The 18661-nt window shown below is 36.3% G+C and overlaps 1 protein-coding gene across 1 annotated transcript in view; it reads right to left on the reverse strand.

Annotated features, from left to right (window-relative positions):
• Positions 1–1096: 1096 nt before the first annotated feature.
• LOC136176627 (disintegrin and metalloproteinase domain-containing protein 2) overlaps positions 1097–18661 on the reverse strand; it is a 112728-nt gene continuing 95163 nt past the window's right edge. The window contains exons 16-20 of the mRNA XM_065947068.1: positions 17622–17805; positions 5383–5460; positions 5000–5153; positions 2314–2473; positions 1097–1130 (exon numbers count right to left, since the gene is read on the reverse strand). Coding sequence (XP_065803140.1) covers positions 1097–1130; positions 2314–2473; positions 5000–5153; positions 5383–5460; positions 17622–17805 — 610 coding nt within the window. The remainder of the gene's footprint in view (positions 1131–2313; positions 2474–4999; positions 5154–5382; positions 5461–17621; positions 17806–18661) is intronic.

An 18661-nucleotide genomic window follows, 5' to 3' on the forward strand; every position in this document is an offset into this window, starting at 1 on the left:
GAGTGGGTTGCCATGCCCTCCTTCACGGGCTTTTTCCAACCTAGGGATCGAACCCGCATCTCCTATGTCTCCTGCATTGGCAGGCAGGTTCCCCACCACTAGCGCCACCCCTGTGATATGTTCTTCTTTCTATTTACTAATGCTTTTTTAAAGCATTATTGTTAAAGTCTATCAAGCTTTCTTTTCTTTGTATAGAGTTTCACAGTATATATATCTTGTACTTTGAACCTTTATATATCTGAAATTGTCTTTCATAAGCAGCACATAGTTGAAATTTTTTTCCAGATCTTAAGGTTATCGTGTTTTGATTGGTTGTGGACCTGAGACTGTAACATCATTACATACCATTGCAACTTAAAATAAAACAGTGGTCTTTAATCACAGTGTTGCATGTCTTATATTGTAAATTTTCCTTGTCTCATGTCTACTCATTAACAGATTTAATGCTTACTAACAGAAAATTAATATGAGGTAACTTTAAAAATAAGAAATATGTAACATACAAACTCATAAACATGCATTCCTTACAAATAAGTTTTATGGTATTATATAATTTATATATGAAAATTATCTTTTCTTGACAGATGAAAGCCATAATGTGCAAGCTTTGAATCCCAGATAATCAGTGCATGTTTGTTTCCTTTTCCATTTTTCCTGTTCATCAAAGATAATTACTCTGGAAGAATAAATGAAGGAGAAAACATCACCTGTATGATCAATCAAGTTAAAAATGATGATGAATTCAGCAAATGGTATGAGGTACTTATTTTGAAGTAGAGTTCTATCATGTACTTCATTTGTAACCAGCATTTGAATACACAAATGCTAAAGAATTAAGCATTATTAGAAAAAAAAATAGCACTGCAAGAAATATTTTAAATGACAAATTTACCATGTCTATGATATAGCTGACAATATTGAAAAATATTCTTCAATTTGATTTTTATTATGTTCAGCTATATGGCTATCTTCATTTAAAATGCGCTTACACTATTTCTATTTGTGTAATACTTCAAATTTTCTCTGTCTGCTTCTCCCTCTCACCCTAAAATTAGTTGATACCTACTGTGATGTCGTGAACTCTTTGTTTTCCAGGCTAGTCTTTGGGCTCACTCTCACTTTCCGGTTGCCTATATTTTTAAAAATAAAAATGATCATTTAAAACTGCATTTTCTTCAAAGATTGTTCTATAACACTCTATAGTAATCTAGCGGTATTGAAGCAGTGTTGAATCCCTATCTGAGATTTGGGAGCCGCCACTGCTTAAGAATATCTCACCACTGAGAGTATTTCTCAATGGTAAGCAAGGCTAATATGAGAAAAAGAACAGTAATAAAATTTACCTGGAAATGAACTCAGATCATACTTATATATATATAAAACATTATTAGCTAAATAGCTTTACATTTTTTTTTGCCATTCACATTCTGCTCATTTCCCCACAATAAACTCATCCAATATAAGAAAATTCCTTTAATATGTTTAAGTATTATCTGATTTATGAGAGTATTTTATGTGTCACATTATTTCAGCAATTTTACATAAACTTTTCAAAATATTTCTATGAATGTATTCTCTTTTAATTTATATTATCAACTTTAAATATGTTAATAAAGTTCTTTAAATGTTCTAATAAAATTCATTTCATCTTGAGTAAAATGAAGGGCGTAGATATAAAACTCAAAGGCAGAAATTATTTCATAGCAATTTCCATGAAAGGAAGTAAACCAATTTTAATATTTGTTTTACTCTTGAAGAATATTTTCAGATATTTATTAGGTTACTCAATTAAAATTTTTTTTTTCTGTAGAGTAGCCATGGCTATAACCTAGATTTTTCAGTTTTACTATTATATATTTTACTTTAATATATTTTTACTTATGCTTTAATCTTTTCCACCTCTGGCTGCCTCTATTGAAGTTCCTTAAAGCCTAACTGCTCTCCTAAATTTCCATGCTATGTTTTAATAAAATGTGTTTGCAAAACTCTTTGAAATATATAACTATTAAAAAGTAAATCAGGATATTTAATGCATACTTAATAATTAAGATCAAATAATGAAAGAAATAATCATTAACCAGAAATCATTGTTACTTAAATTTACTCTTAAGTCCAGGTTGTTTTAAGATTAAAAAAATTTTTATTATTCATTATATTTATCATTAATATATTGCATATTAAATTTACATGGAAAGATAAATATATAATCTGAATTACTACTAGTTGCATCACCATAATGTTACATATTGATAAGTTACTTTGTAGGCCAACTAATTGTAAAAGTAATGGATCTTAAATAGGAAATTCATATACTCATCGCTTGTATAATCCTCAGTTCTCCATTTTTTCCTCTGGAAATACACTTTTACCAGTGTGGCAATTAGTACACTGAGGATAATGAAAAAAGGAATGAATAAGAAAAATGGCCATCTCGTAGGTTTGGAACGGTAAACATTGTCAATATAGCGTCTTCCTAGGAGAGAAAACACCAGTGATTTGAAAGTAACTACCAGGAATATAGCAAAACCATTTCTGCATTGTATTATAACTATTGGAATAAGAATTTTAAGCATTTAATAATTTTACAATTAACATTTTTATATGAAATGTATAAGTTGACATCATAAGTGCACAAAGTTAGGCTCCTCTATAATAACTCTTACTGAACAGTCTTCAACTCCTTGCTCATTTATTAAGAACCTCCTATTCCATGTGGTTCTCTTTTCAGATCTGTCTTGTAGTATAGATGAAAAGAATTATAGTGATTCAATTAAGAATTGAATTTTCCCTCAGTGCTCTATTTTTGGAAGAAATACTGCAAATTCTTTTATTGCATTGATATGTATTTTCATGCTTTACCTAAGAAACTGCTATCTCAAGGTCATGAAGACATTTCCCATGTTTCTTTCAAGAACAGTGTTAGCTTCTACATTTAGACTTATCATCGATCCCATATGAATTATGAAGTAAGTTATAATTCTGGGATTCATTTGGTCTTGTGTGGATAATCAGTTGTTAAAATACAATGTTTTGAACTGACTTTCCTTCCCTTTTGAGCTATTTTTATACTTTTCTTGACTACTGTAAATATATACTAAATCTATATTCAGTTCATTTGCTCAGTCGTGTCCGACTCTTTGCAACCCCATGAACAGCAGCATGCCAGGCTTCCCTGTTCATCACCAACTCCCAGAGCTTACTCAAAATCATGTCCGTTGAGTTGGTGAAGCCATCCAACCATCTCATCCTCTGTCATCCCCTTCTCCTCCTGCCCTCAATCTTTCCCAGCATCAGAGTCTTTTACAAGGAGTCAGTTCTTCGCATCAGGTGGCCAAAGTATTGGAACTTCAGCTTCAGCATCAGTCCTTCCAATGAATATTCAGGACTGATTTTCTTTAGGACTGACTGGTTTGATCTCCTTGCAGTCCAAGGGACTCTCAAGAGTCTTCTCCAACACCACAGTTCAAAGGCATCAATTCTTCAGCGATCAGCTTTCTTTATAGTCCAACTCTCACATCCATACATGACTACTAGAAACTCTAGTAAATGCTCTTAAACTCTTCACATCCTTGCTTCTGCTCCCAAAAGTAGTCACTCACTGGATATAGGATAATATATAAAACAATATTATCCTAAGTTTGATATAAGGCAAATAGACTACATCATCCTTCTTTGTTCTTTTTCAGAGCTATTTGGTTATTCTAGCACATTTGTGTGTATTTTAGAATCAACTAATAAAAATAATTGGGAAAAAATATCCAAATTGTTGATATCTAAAATATTGCATGCTTTTATTAGTGGGTATTTTGATCTATAGATTTAATTTGGTGAGAATTGACATGCTGGCAATAATAAACTTTCCCACAGATGAACATGGAATATTTCTCCACTTATTTGTGTGTTTAGTATCTATCTGCAATTTTGTTTGTTTCAGTGTAAAAGCATTGCACATCTTTTGTTGAGGTTATTCCTAATATTTTATATTTTGATAGTATTGTAGATGGGACTGATTTTAAGTTGATTTTCATTTTACTGCAGCTAGTATATAGCAATACCACTGACTTTTAAACATTTTCTTTGAGCTTTCAGAGGGTTTTTATTACTTCAAAAGTGTTCTTGTAGAAGCCTTAGGATTTTTGATGTAATTGATCATATTGTCTGCAGTCTAATCTCATTCTTTCTAATCTTTATACTCCTGATTGTTTTGTTCTTTACTTATTTCACTGGCTAGGACTTAGAATACAATATTGACATGGTGAGAGCAGACTTCACTGCCTTGCTCTCAGTTTTTTGGAAAAAAATATAATTATAAAATATATTATAAGATATATTAGCTAAAATTTTTTTGTTGATGCTTTTTCTCACATTGATTTCATATTAAGTTTACTTCTGCTGATAGCTCATTGCCTTTTAAAAATTCATAAATAGTTGTTGAATTTTGTTAAATGACTTTCATGCAACAAATGAGAAAATGATATACTTTAGAATATTTCTTAATTTTATGAATTGTACTGATTGACTTTCAAATGAATGTTTGCCTTTATGTTAATTAAATATATTGTTCTGTAATTTTTCTTTGTTAACTTTCTTTTCTGGATTTGGCATTAGGGATATGTTTTCCTCATCCAATGAGGTGATAGGTGTCACTTTCACAGCTGTTTTTTAAAATGATATTTCTTCCTTGCAAAACCATGCCAGAATTAACCTGTGAAAACTGTTTATCTTGCTGCTGTTAATTTTGTTGGCTTTTAAAATCACAAACACACAGAACATGAAATTTTGGCTTCTTATTTCTTGGTTCTACTCTTTATATTATACTATGATTTATAATTCTTTTTCCACATGGAATAACCCTTCTAATGCTTTTCACAGCTGAGTAGCTTTATCATTTTACTTGTTACCCATACTCAATTAGGACTTGAAGAACGTATGTATTAAAATGTTATCTTAATTATAATTTCAATTTGTTATCAATACTTACCGGGTAAACCAGATGCACCAGGTAAATGAGGTATACCAGTTAAACCAGGAGGTACTGAGGGTGGAAAGTTGCCACTGTCAATACTCCCACCTTCCCATCCTGGAACTGAGTGTTCACAATTTGGAGGTAAATAAGTAGGGTTACAATGACAGTGCTTTTTATTATTACACACCTGAAACAGGAGAAATATCACTTTATAAATTAAGTAGCTACAGTTATTTGTGTTCTTTAAAATTTTGAAATAATATGGCCAGATAAGGCTGATTTTCTTACCTGGTTTATGAATGTGTGTGTGTGTGTGTGTGTGTGTGTGTGTGTGTGTGTGTGTTTAGCTATGTGTTTGCTTTCCAAAGATCCCTCTCAATGATATATACTCTGTGTCTCATAGCACTGATACTTACACCTTGATCATGGCATTTTATTGAAGTACAGTCATATCTCAAGAATGAAGAATCTACACATGCCTTATTCTTGCAAGCCTAAAAAAGGAATGTCCCAAAGTAAGTTAATTGAACTGCCATCTGTGCTTGGCATCTAACTAAAAGGATCCTGTATTGTACAGACATAACAGATATTCATTTCATAATAGATATTAACATGCTACCAATAAGTGGTTAATTCATAGTGCTACTGAGTTTCTAGCACTAGATGAGACTGATTGTCTGAAAGTAAACAAAACAATAAAATCATCTTCTATGTTTATACTAGGATAGGAAGTACAGACATGAAATAAAAGCAAAGGTAATATGTCATAGATACTATAATAAAAGATTTATGAAATAATAAAAAACAAAGAATTTAATATATGAGGACAGCAAAACATTTCTATTGAGCCCTGATGTTGAACAGGACTCAAGCATACAAATGAAAGGCAAAGTACTTGTAGAAAAAGAATAAATCTTCAAAATGACCCTACATGATATCCACCAAGTAACTTTTAAGAAATATTAAAGGCGGTACAGCTATTACACCAAGAGCATTCGTTCAAACATTAATTAACTAAATATTTGAGTCTTACAATGCACTTTACCCTGAGAATGCAGCAGTGAATAGCAATAACAAAAAAACCTCATATTGCTCATATTGCTGTAGAAGGTAGACACACACACACACGCACACACAGTCTACATGTGATATGGCAGAAGTTATCATGGAGGATATGTTTGTATCTTGTAATCTTGATCAGAAAGTTGGTCTATAACTTGTAAGCAATCAGTCACATTTAGAGATTTAATTGGAAGATGGAAAGCTGATAAAAGGGAAGTCTTGAAAAAGAGAACGCCAAAGTGAAAGAAAATATAGAGAGACAAACTAGAGCAACATTGCAGTAGTCTAGAAAAATGACAACCTAGAGTGAAACTGAGGGCTTAGTGGTGTTGATCAAAAACAGTGATTGTAGTTGAGATAGAGTTAATTCACCAAGTTTAGTGATAAATTGTATACAAAGAATGAAAAGAGATAGGCTGTATGTCTAACTTTCTTGGTTGTGGTACAACTGATGAGATAAGAAAGCTAAACATAAAGCCCCAAATTATAGAAATATTACTTTTTGAGACTTAGTTTTACTTGTAATATCAAGTAATACTGTGCACTTGAGATAAAATGAAAATCATTTTTGCACAGAAAATGTGAGATAATATGATTTCACAAAAGTAACCCAAACCTGAAGCCAGCGATTCCCCTGTGGTCATCAGTGGCAAAGGATGTAGGATTTAAGTGATTATATGCACCATACACCAGTGCCAGGATTAAAAACAAATTTTACTAAATCCTGAAAAATTAATCTGGAGGGTGACATCAGCAAAATGGTACACTGGGCACCCCAAGTGTTCTCCCTTAGAGATGTTAGAGGAAGATGAAGAAGGAGGAGGTGGAGGAAGGGGAGGAAGGGGAGGAAGGGGAAGAGGGGGAGGGGAAGAAGAACTGGCTAAAGCAACACATAGGAGCTCTGGAAGTAGTCAGAGGTCTACAACAACTAAGCAAATGACTAAACAAACAAATAGCCACACCAAAACATTAGAAAACTTTGTAGCATTTTGTTCACCCTGTCCCACTACCTCTGGGGCATGGCACAGTCTAGGTTTGGAGAAGGGAGTAGCTGAATTTCCAGAGGATATTTTATTTTTCATATTCTCATCTGTCTGGGAACTGCTTAAAGACTGGTTTCTGTTCCACTTGACTCAAATCTCAGCGGGACACTGTTCAGGAAAACTAAGACTTGCAGACACGGGGTGGGGGGGTGCAGAGAATGAATGGAGACATACTGTAGACAATATAAGGCTCCAAGGCAACCGTGGTGAGACTATTTGGAAAAATAAAACATCTTAAATGTCCATGTATACAGGGAATGAGAAAAGCCACAAAGACATGCATATTCACAGGAAAGATGCATATTCACAAAACCCTCAGAGACCACAGATTTTCTCCTCAGGCTACTCTCAAGGCTCAGAGCACCCAAGAAATTACAAAAGGCCTACATGAGCACGGAGCCAGGCTGTAAACTTGGGGAGATGTGACTGTGTTTTCAGAAGTCCAATATTTAACAACAGTGACAATAGAAAAATCACATCCTATCAAAAGAGGAGAAAAAGGAGGAAAGACTATACGGTGGCGATAAGACAGTCTTACCCACAAGTGTTACTGGGGAGACTGGCCAGCAACACAAAAAACAATAAGATTAAAATGTTCCCTCATAGTATTTATAAAAATAAACTCAAAACGGCTTAAAGGCTGAAATGTAAGGCCTGTAACCACAAAATTCTTAGAACATAGGCAGGATTCTCCAGGCCAGAATACTGGCGAGGGTGGCCTTTCCCTTCTCCAAGGGATCTTCCCAACACAGGGATTAAACTCAGGTCTCCCGCATTGCGGGTGGATTCTTTACCAGTGGAGCCACAGGGGAAGCCCAAATAGGCAGGATACCCTGCCATAAATTGTAGTAATATTTTCTTGGATAAATAACCTAAGACCAAAAAAAAAGAAAGAAAACACTAAAAAACATAAATGAAACCTAATTAAACTTAAAAAACGTTTGCACAGCAAAGGAAATTATTAACAAAGCAAAAGACACCTATGGAATGGGAGAAAATATTTGCTAATGATGTGACCAACAGGATGCTAATATCCAAAACACGGTTGCTGTTGTTTAGTAGCTAAGTCGTGTCTGGTTCTCTTTTGATCCCGTGGACTGTAGCTTTCCATGCTCCTCTGTCCATGGGATTTTCCAGGCAAGAATACTGGGGTGGGTTGCCATTTCCTTCTCCAAGGGATCTTTGCAGCCCAGGAATCAAACCCATGTCTCCTGCATTGGCAGACAGAGTCTTTACCACTGAGACAGCAGGGAAGCCCACCCAAAATATATAAATAGCTTATTCAACTCAATAGCAAAACAAAAATAAGAACAAAAACAGAAGACCGAATACACATATTTCCACATAAAATATAAAGTTGGCCCACAAGCCTATGAAAAGATGTTCAACATTTCTCATTATTAGAGAGATACAGTAAAAACTACAATGAGGTATAACCTCACACCTGTTCGAATGAGTTTCATCAAAATCTCTACAAATAACAAATGTTGGGAAAGATGTGGAGAAAGAGGAACCCTTGTATACTTTTGCTGGCAATATAAATTGATACGGCTACTATGGGAAACACTATGGAATTTCCTTAAAAAAGTAAAACTAGAACTACCATACAACCTAGCAATCCTACTCTTGGGTATACATCTGGAAAAATGAAAGATATTAATTCAAAAAATATATATTCCTCAATGTTCATAGCAGCATTATTTATAAAATCCAAGACTCAGAAGCAACTTAAGTGCCTATCAACAGACTACTGGATTATAAATGTGATTTTAAAAATATAAATTTATGTAAATATATTTACAAATAAAGGAATATTTATAAACAATATGTAATATTTAGAAATATGAGTGTGGAGGAAGGGAGCTAAGATGGCAGAGGAATAGGATGGGGAGACCACTTTCTCCCCCACAAATTCATCGAAAGAACATTTGAACGCTGAGCAAACTCCACAAAACAACTTCTAAACGGTGGCAGAAACAACTTCTAAACAGGCACCCAGAAAAGCAGCCCATTGCCTTCAAAAGGAGGTAGGACAAAATATAAAAGATAAAAAGAGAGACAAAAGAGTTAGTGATGGAGATCCATCCTGGGAAGGGAGTCTTAGTAGAGGAAGTTTCCAAACAACAGAAAACCCTTGCACCGGTCAAGGGGGAAGTTTTCAAATCTTGGAGGGCAACCTAGCCGGGAGGAAAAATAAATAAATAAATAAAACCTACAGATTACGTGCCTGAAGGCACCTCCCAGCACAAAAGGACTCCAGACACTCGCGTCCACCACCAGCAAGTGGGGGTGAACAGAGAGGAGGCGGCATTGCTTAGGCTAAGCACAGGGCCGGAATGCCCTGAGGACAATCTGAGGGAGCTAACGTGAGGTAGCAACCTAAACTGTGGGATAGCAAGAGAGAGAGAGAGAATTAACCTGCGAAAAGCGCTAACCTAAGGCACTGCCGGCCCATTTGCAGAACAAAGGACTGAGCAATACCAGAGAAGAGCTAGCCGGCTGTGGACCAGCCCATCCCCTGCTGGAGGCAGGGGGAGGCGGGCCCCAGCCAGAGCCGGAAAGGGGCAAACTCGGCCCCAGAGCGGGCATCCCCTACCAAACTGCAAACAGGCTTCCAGTTTCTAACCAAAGACTTCCTGAGATTCAGGATGGTTGACATCCCCTGGGAGGGTTGCAGCCAGAGATCAGCCCCCCAGAAGAGACACAAGGGCACGGGACCGGGCGCGCCCGGAAACGGAAGCGGAGATGGGGAGGGGAGGAGTCGCGCTGCATCTGAAGAGAGTGCGCGCATCAAGCTCCTGGTTCCCCGAGCTGCTCCGACCGGAAACGGCACAAAACGCAGGCCCAACCGAGTCTGCGCCTTTGTGGAGCACCCGAGAACCTGAACCTGAGCGGCTTGGGCCTGGGAAGTGCACATAACGCAGGGCCCGCTCCCTGTAGAGCAGCCTGGAGCCTGAGCAGTGTAGACGGGGAAAGCACACACGCCGTGAGCGGGGTAAACCCAGAGTGGCCGGAGCACTGCGAGCGCTCCCCACACACGCCAGTGACATTTGTCTGCAGCGCCCTCCCTCCCCGCAGCACGACTGAACAAGGGAACCTAAACAAGAGACCACCTCCGCCCGCTTGTGTCAGGGCAGAAATTAGACACCGAAAAGACCTGCAAACAGAAGCCAAATAAACAAACGGAACCGCTTCAGAAGTGACAGGTGCAGCAGAATAAAATCCCTGTAGTTAACACCGACTACACTGGAAGGGGCCTATAGATATCGAAAAGTACAAGCTGGAACAAGAAACTATCGGAAACTGAACTGAACCCACACTGTCCGCAACAACTCCAGAGAAATTCCTAGATATATTTTTTACTATTTTTTTAATTAAAATTTTCTTCTTCTTTTTTAAAGTCCTCTATTACTCCTTTAATTTTCATTTTTATAACCCACTATAACCTTGCAAAAAAGAAAGGGACCCTATTTTTAAAGCGAACTTCATATATATTTCTTGTACCTTTTGTGTTTATTTTATAATATAGTGTTTTTAAGAGTCTAACCTCTACTTTAGATTTTTCATCTTTGTTTTTTAGTATTTGATATCAATTTTGTAGATTTAAGAATCCAATCTTCAGTACCCATTTTTACTCAGGAGTGTGATTACTAGCTTGATTACTCTCTCCCCCTTTTGACTCTCCTATTTCTCCCCCAGGTCACCTCTATTTCCTCCCTCCCTCTTCTCTTCTCAACCCAAATCTGTGAACCTCTGTGGGTGTTCTGGGTTGCGGAGAGCACTTAGGGAACAGAGTACTGCCTAGATCTGTCTCTATCCTCTTGATTTCCCCCTTTTTTCCCTGCTCACCTCTATCTCCTTCCTCCCTCTCCTCTTCTTCATGTAACTCTGTGAACCTCTCTGGGTGTCCCTCACTGTGGAGATCTTTTCACCATTAGCCTAGAAGTTTTATTATCCGTGCTGTATGGATGGAGAAGTCTTGAGGCTACTGGAAGAATAAGACTGAAAACCAGAGGCAAGAGACTTAAGCCCAAAACCTGAGAACACCAGAGAACTCCTGACTCCAGGGAACATTAATTAATAAGAGATAATCCAACAGCCTCCATACCTACACTGAAACCAACCACCACCCAACAGCCAATAAGTTTCAGGGCAAGACATACCACACAAATTCTCCAGCAACACAGGAACATATACCTGAACATCAATATACAGGCTGCCCAAAGTCACACCAAACCCATAGACATCTCAAAACTCACTACTGGACACTCCATTGCACTCCAGAGAGAAGAAATACAGCTCCACCCACCAGAACACCGACGCAAGCTTCCCTGACCGGGAAATCTTGACAAGCCAATCGTCCAACCTCACCCACTGGGAGGAGCCTCCACGATAAAGAGGAACCACAGACCACCAGAATACAGAAAGACCACCCCAAACACAGCAATCTAAATAGGATGAAAAGGCAGAGAAATACTCAGCAGGTAAAGGAACATGAAAAATGCCCACCAAACCAAACAAAAGAGAAGGAGATAGGGAATCTACCTGAAAAAGAATTTAGAATAATGATAATAAAAATGATCCAAAATCTTGAAAACAAAATGGAGTTACAGATGAATAGCCTGGAGACAAGGATTGAGAAGATGCAAGAAACGTTTAACAAGGACCTAGAAAAAATAAAAAAGAGTCAATTAATAATGAATAATGCAATAAATGAGATCAAACACACTCTGGAGGGAACCAACAATAGAATAACAGAAGCAGAAGATAGGATAAGTGAGGCAGAAGATAGAATGGTGGAAATAAATGAAGCAGAGAGGAAAAAAGAAAAAAAAATCAGAAGAAATGAGGACAACCTCAGGGACCTCTGGAACAATGTGAAACACCCCAACATTTGAATCATAGGAGTCCCAGAAGAAGACAACAAGAAAGGCCTTGAGAAAATACTCGAGGAGATAATAGTTGAAAACTTCCCTAAAATAGGGAAGGAAATAGTCACAGAAGTCCAAGAAACCCAGAGAGTCCCAAACAGGATAAACCCAAGGCAAAACAACCCAAGACACCTATTAATCAAATTAACAAAGATCACAAAGAACAAATTTTAAGGCAGCAAGGGAAAAACAACAAGTAACACAGAAGGGGACTCCCATGAGGATAACAGCTAATCTTTCAATAGAAACTCTTCAGGCCAGAAGGGACATCCTTAAAGTAATGAAAGAGAATAACCTACAAGCCAGAATACTGTACCCAGCAAGGATCTCATTCAGACATGAAGGAGAATTGAAAAGCTTTACAGACAAGCAAAAGATGAGAGAATTCAGCACCACCAAACCAGCTCTCCAACAAATGCTAAAGGATCTTCTCTAGACAGGAAACAGAGAAAGGGTGTATAAACTCAAACCCAAAACAACAAAGTAAATGGCAACGGGACCATACCTATCAGTAATTACCTTAAATGTAAATGGGTTGAATGACCCAACCAAAAGACAAAGACTGGCTGAATGGATAAAAAAACAAGACCCCTAAATATGCTGTCTACAAAAGACCCACCTCAAAACAAGGGACACCTACAGATTGAAAGTGAAGGGCTGGAAAAAAATTTCATGCAAATGGAGACCAAAAGAAAGCAGGAGTCGCAATACTCACATCAGATAAAATAGACTTTAAAATAAAGAGACAAAGATGGACACTACATAATGATCAAAGGATCAATCCATGAAGGTGATATAACAGTCATAAATATATATGCACCCAACATAGAAGCACTGCAATATATAAGGCAAATGTTAACAAGTATGAAAGGGGAAATTAACAATAACAAATAATAGTTGGAGACTTTAATACCCCAGTCACACCTATGGATAGATCAACTAAACAGAAAATTAACGAGGAAACACAAACTTTAAATGACACAATGGACCAGCTAGACCTAATTGATATCTATAGGACATTTCACCCCAAACCAATCAATTTCACCTTTTTCTCAAGTGCACACGGAACCTTCTCCAGAATAGATCACATCCTGGGCCATAAATCTAGCCTTGGGAAATTCAAAAAAATTGAAATCATTCCAAGCATCTTTTCTGACCACAATGCAGTAAGATTAGATCTCAATTACAGGAAAAAAGCTATTAAAAATTCCAACATATGGAGGCTAAATAACACACTTCTGAATAACCAACAAATCATAGAAGAAATCAAAAAAGAAATCAAAATATACATAGAAACAAATGAAAATGAAAACACAACAACCCAAAACCTATGGGACACTATAAAAGCAGTGCTAAGGGGAAGGTCCATAGCAATACAGGCTTACCTCAAGGAACAAGAAAAAAGTCAAATAAATAACTCTCACCTAAAGCAACTAGAGAAGGAAGAAATGAAGAACCCCAGGGTTAGCAGAAGGAAAGAAATCTTAAAACTTATGGCAGAAATAAATGCAAAAGAAACAAAAGAGACCATAGCAAAAATCAACAAAGCTAAAAGATAGTTTTTGAAAGGATAAATAAAATGTACAAATCGTTAGCCAGACTCATCAAGAAACAAAGGGAAAAGAATCAAATCAACAAAATTAGAAATGAAATGAAGAGATCACAAAGGACAACACAGAAATACAAAGGATCATAAGAGAATACTACCAGCAGCTCTATGCCAATAAAATGGACAACTTGGAAGAAATGGACAAATTCTTAGAAAAGTATAACTTTCCAAAACTGAACCAGGAAGAAATAGAAAATCTTAACAGACCCATCACAAGCATGGAAATCAAAACTGTAATCAGAAATCTTCCAGCAAACAAAAGCCCAGGATCAGACGGCTTCACACCTGAATTCTACCAAAAATTTAGAGAAGAGCTAACACCTACCTTACTCAAACTCTTCCAGAAAATTGCAGAAGAAGGCAAACTTCCAAACTCATTTTATGAGGCTACCATCACGCTAATACTGAAACCAGACAAAGATGCCACAAAAAAAGAAAGCTACAGGCCAATATCACTGACGAACATAGATGAAAAAATCCTTAACAAAATTCTAGCAAACAGAATCCAACAACATATTAAAAAGATCATACATCATGACCAAATTGGCTTTATCCCAGGAATGCAAGGATTCTTTAATATCCGCAAATCAATCCATGTAATACACCCACATTAACAAATTGAAAAATAAAAAGCATATGATTATCTCAATAGATGCAGAAAAGGCCTTTGACATAATTCAGCATTCATTTATGATAAAAACTCTCCAGAAAGCAGGAATAGACATAATAAAAGCTATATATGACAAACCCACAGCAAACATTATCCTCAATGGTGAAAAATTGAAAGCATTTCCCCTAAAGTCAGGAACAAGGCAAGGGTGCCCACTCTTACCACTACTGTTCAACATAATTTTGGAAGTTTTGGCCACAGCAATCAGAGCAGAAAAAGAAGTAAAAGGAATCCAGGTAGGAAAAGAAGAAGTGAAACTCTCACTGTTTGCAAATGACATGATCCTCTACATAGAAAGCCCTAAAGACTCTAACCAGAAAATTACTACAGCTAATTGATGAATATAGTAAAGTTGCAGGCTATAAGATTAACACACAGAAATCCCTTGCATTCCTATACACTGACAGAAAGAAAAATTAAGGAAACAATACCATTCACCATTGCAACGAAAAGAATAAAGTACTTAGAAATATATCTACCTAGAGAAACAAAAGACCTATACATAGAAAACTATAAAACACTGATGAAAGAAATCAAAGAGGGCACAAACAGATGGAGAAATATACTGTGTTCATGGATTGGAAGAATCAATATTGCGAAATGAGTATACTATCCAAACTAATCTATAGATTCAATGCAATCCTTTTCAAGCTACCAACAGTATTTTTCACGGAACTAGAACAAATAATTTCACAATTTGTATGGAAATACAGAAAACCTCAAATAGCCAAAGCAATCTTGAGAAAGAAAAATGGAACTGGTGGAATCAACCTGCCCGACTTCAGGCTCTACTACAAAGTCACAGTCATCAAGACAGTATGGTACTGGCACAAAGACAGAAATATAGATCAATGGAACAGAATAGAAAGCCCAGAGATAAACCCACGTACCTATGGACACCTTATCTTTGAGAAATGAGGCAAGAATATATAATGGAGAAAAGACAACCTCTTTAACAAGTGGTACTGGGAAAACTGGTCAACCACTTGTAAAAGAGTGAAACTAGAACACTTTCTAACACCATACACAAAAATAAACTGAAAACGGATTAAGGATCTAATTGTAAGACCAGAAACTATAAAACTCCTAGAAGAGAACATAGGCAAAACACTCTCTGACATAAATCACAGCAAGATCCTCTATGACCCACCTCCCAGAATATTGGAAATAAAAGCAAAAATAAACAAGTGGGACCTAATGAAACTTAAAAGCTTTTGCACAACAAAGGAAACTATAAGCAAGGTGAAAAGACAGCCTTCAGAATGAGAGAAAAGAATAGCAAACAGAGCAAACAGACAAAGAATTAATCTCAAAAATATACAAGCAACTCCTGCAGCTCAATTCCAGAAAAATAAATGACCCAATCAAAAAATGGGCCAAAGAACTAAACAGACGTTTCTCCAAAGAAGACATACAGATGGCTAACAAACACATGAAAAGATGCTCAACATCACTCATTATCGGAGAAATGCAAATCAAAACCACAATGAGGTACCATTTCACGCCAGTCAGAATGGCTGCTATCCAAACGTCTACAAGCAATAAATGCTGGAGAGGGTGTGGAGAAAAGGCAACCCTCTTACACTGTTGGTGAAATGCAAACTAATACAGCCACTATGGAGAACAGTGTGGAGATTCCTTAAAAAACTGGAAATAGAACTGCCATATGACCCAGCAATCCCACTTCTGGGCATACACACTGAGGAAACCAGACATGTGTACCCCAGTGATCATTGCAGCACTGTTTATAATAGCCAGGACATGGAAGCAACCTAGATGCTCATCAGCAGAAGAATGGATATGAAAGCTGTGGTACATATACACAATGGAATATTACTCAGCCATTAAAAAGGATACATTTGAATCAGTTCTAATGAGATGGATGAAACTGGAGCCCATTATACAGAGTGAAGTAAGCCAGAAAGAAAAACACCAATACAATATACTAACGCATATATATGGAATTTAGAAAGATGGTAACGATAACCCTATATGCAAGACAGCAAAAGAGACACAGATGTATAAAACAGACTTTTGGACTCTATCGGAGAAGGTGAGGGTGGGATGATCTCTGAGAATAGCATTGAAACATGTATATTATCAAGTGTGAAACAGATCACCAGTCCAGGTTGGATGCATGAGACAAGTGCTCAGGGCTGGTGCACTAGGATGACCCAGAAGAATGGGATGGAGAGGGAGGTGGGAGGGGGGTTCAGGATAGGGAACACATTTAAACCCATGGCTGACTCATATCAATGTGTGGCAAAAACCACTACAGTACTGTAATTAGTCTCCAACTAATGTAAATAAATGAAAAAAAAAAAAAAAAAGAGATATGAGTGTGGGCTATTACTCAGGCATAAAAAGAAGGAAACAGTGTCGTTCTCAGTAATGTGGATGAGCTTAAAGAATGTTATGCTTAGTGAAATGAGTCAGATGGTGGAAGTCAAATACTATATGATATCACTTATATGTGGAACCTTAAAAAGGGTACAAATGAATGTATGTGCAAAATTGAAACAGAACTCTCCACAGGGGAGGTCCAAGTGGGGAGGGACAAATTAGTAGTATGATAAACTGTATAGTATAGTACAAATTTTATAGTATACAAGGTGCTATTTATAATGTAGATAGGCAACAAAGATATACTGCAAAGCACAGGGACTTATACTCATTATTTTGTAATAACTTACAATGGACTATCATCTGCAAAATACTGAATCACTATGATGTACACTGGGAACTAACACAATATTGTAAATCAATTATTTCAATTTAAACGAATTAATGGAAGGTTTATTATAGAAACTGGAGAGTAGTTGTATTTCAGATTTTTGTCCCTTTGATTGATCTTTCCTTTACTCTGTGAATCCTTTATTATTTTCATCACTAAAATGAGCATATGTTTCATTAATGGTTTTTTTACTTTAATCATTATTTTTAAGTAATTATATAAAAATATAATTCATGGCATTACTTTACAATATTTGTTTTTTCATTTATTTTTATTAGTTGGGGGCTAATTACTTTACAATATTGTAGTGGGTTTTGTCATACATCCAATTAAATAAATTTATAAAACAAAAAATATAATTCATGACTTTAAAATACATGAAATAATAAAACTTTCAATGAACAGTATGATTCTCAATTCAGTTAACATATGTGAAAAAATAGTAAATAGCAGGTTATGCTTTTTATTTTAAAATTTCTTTCATTTTCAAAACTTTCCATTTTCTTATTTTTTTGAAATTAAATACACATTTAACTTGATAAAAATACCACATATGCATTTAAAATTTGAAATTAGTATATTACCTGGTAATAAAAGACCACATACCTTTCTTTCACCACAAACAGTTCCATCTTTTATCCACATCTTTGCTGAATTTTCATCACCATAAGCATAATCCAGTCCAATGCAGAGCTTTCCATTTACGTTGGAATACAAAACAGAGGCGTTTGGAATAGTAAAGACATTTGATTTGTCATATGTACATAGTAATTTTCCACATTTCACATTCCTGTAGTTTAGCAACAAATAAAAATCATTAGTTTTCAATACAGAGAAATATTAGAATATCATTTCTAAAGGAAAAAGATTTAAATAAAGCATTAAGAGAAAGAAAGATTGTGCTAAGTTGGGTCCGACTCTTGTGACCCTATGGACTGTAGCCCGCCAGGCTCCTCTGTTCATGGGATTCTCCAGGCAAGAATACTGGAGTGGGTTACCCATGCCCTCCTTCAGGGAATCTTCCCAATCTAGGAACCGAGCTCAGATCTTCCACATTGCAAGTGGATTATTTACTGTCTGAGCCACTAGGGAAGCCCATGAATCCTGGAGTAGGTAGCCTAGTCCTTCTCCAGGGGATCTCCCTGACCCAGGAATCAAACCCGGCTCTCCTACATTGCAGGTGGATTCTTTACGAGATGAGCTACCACAGAAATCCCACTTCCTATTTAGTCTGATCACTTTTTAACAATTCTTTATTATTATTATTTTTTGGTTGTTGTTCTTAAACATGATTCTGAGCTTATTCTATCTAAAAATTAGTAAAATTTTAAAAATTACTAATCTAATTACATTTCCTTTTCTATTTTTCAATCATAATACATATTTTCCACATCATGGATCCCAAACTGACAAGACATTAAGGCATACACTTAAAGTAGCAGTATATGGAATAAATATTAATGTTGGATCACTAAGATATATCATGATGATAGTGTCTAAACCACAGACAAAAATAACCAGAAAATCAAGTGTGTGTGTGTGTGTGTGTGTGTGTGTGTGTGTGTGTGTGCGCGCGCACAGTTATGTCTGACTCTATGCCTGTCAGGCTCCTCTGTCCATGGAATTTTTCCAGGTAAGGATACTGG

This window comes from Muntiacus reevesi, chromosome 10 (assembly GCF_963930625.1).
Source record: "Muntiacus reevesi chromosome 10, mMunRee1.1, whole genome shotgun sequence".
NCBI classification, from domain to species: Eukaryota; Metazoa; Chordata; class Mammalia; order Artiodactyla; family Cervidae; genus Muntiacus; species Muntiacus reevesi.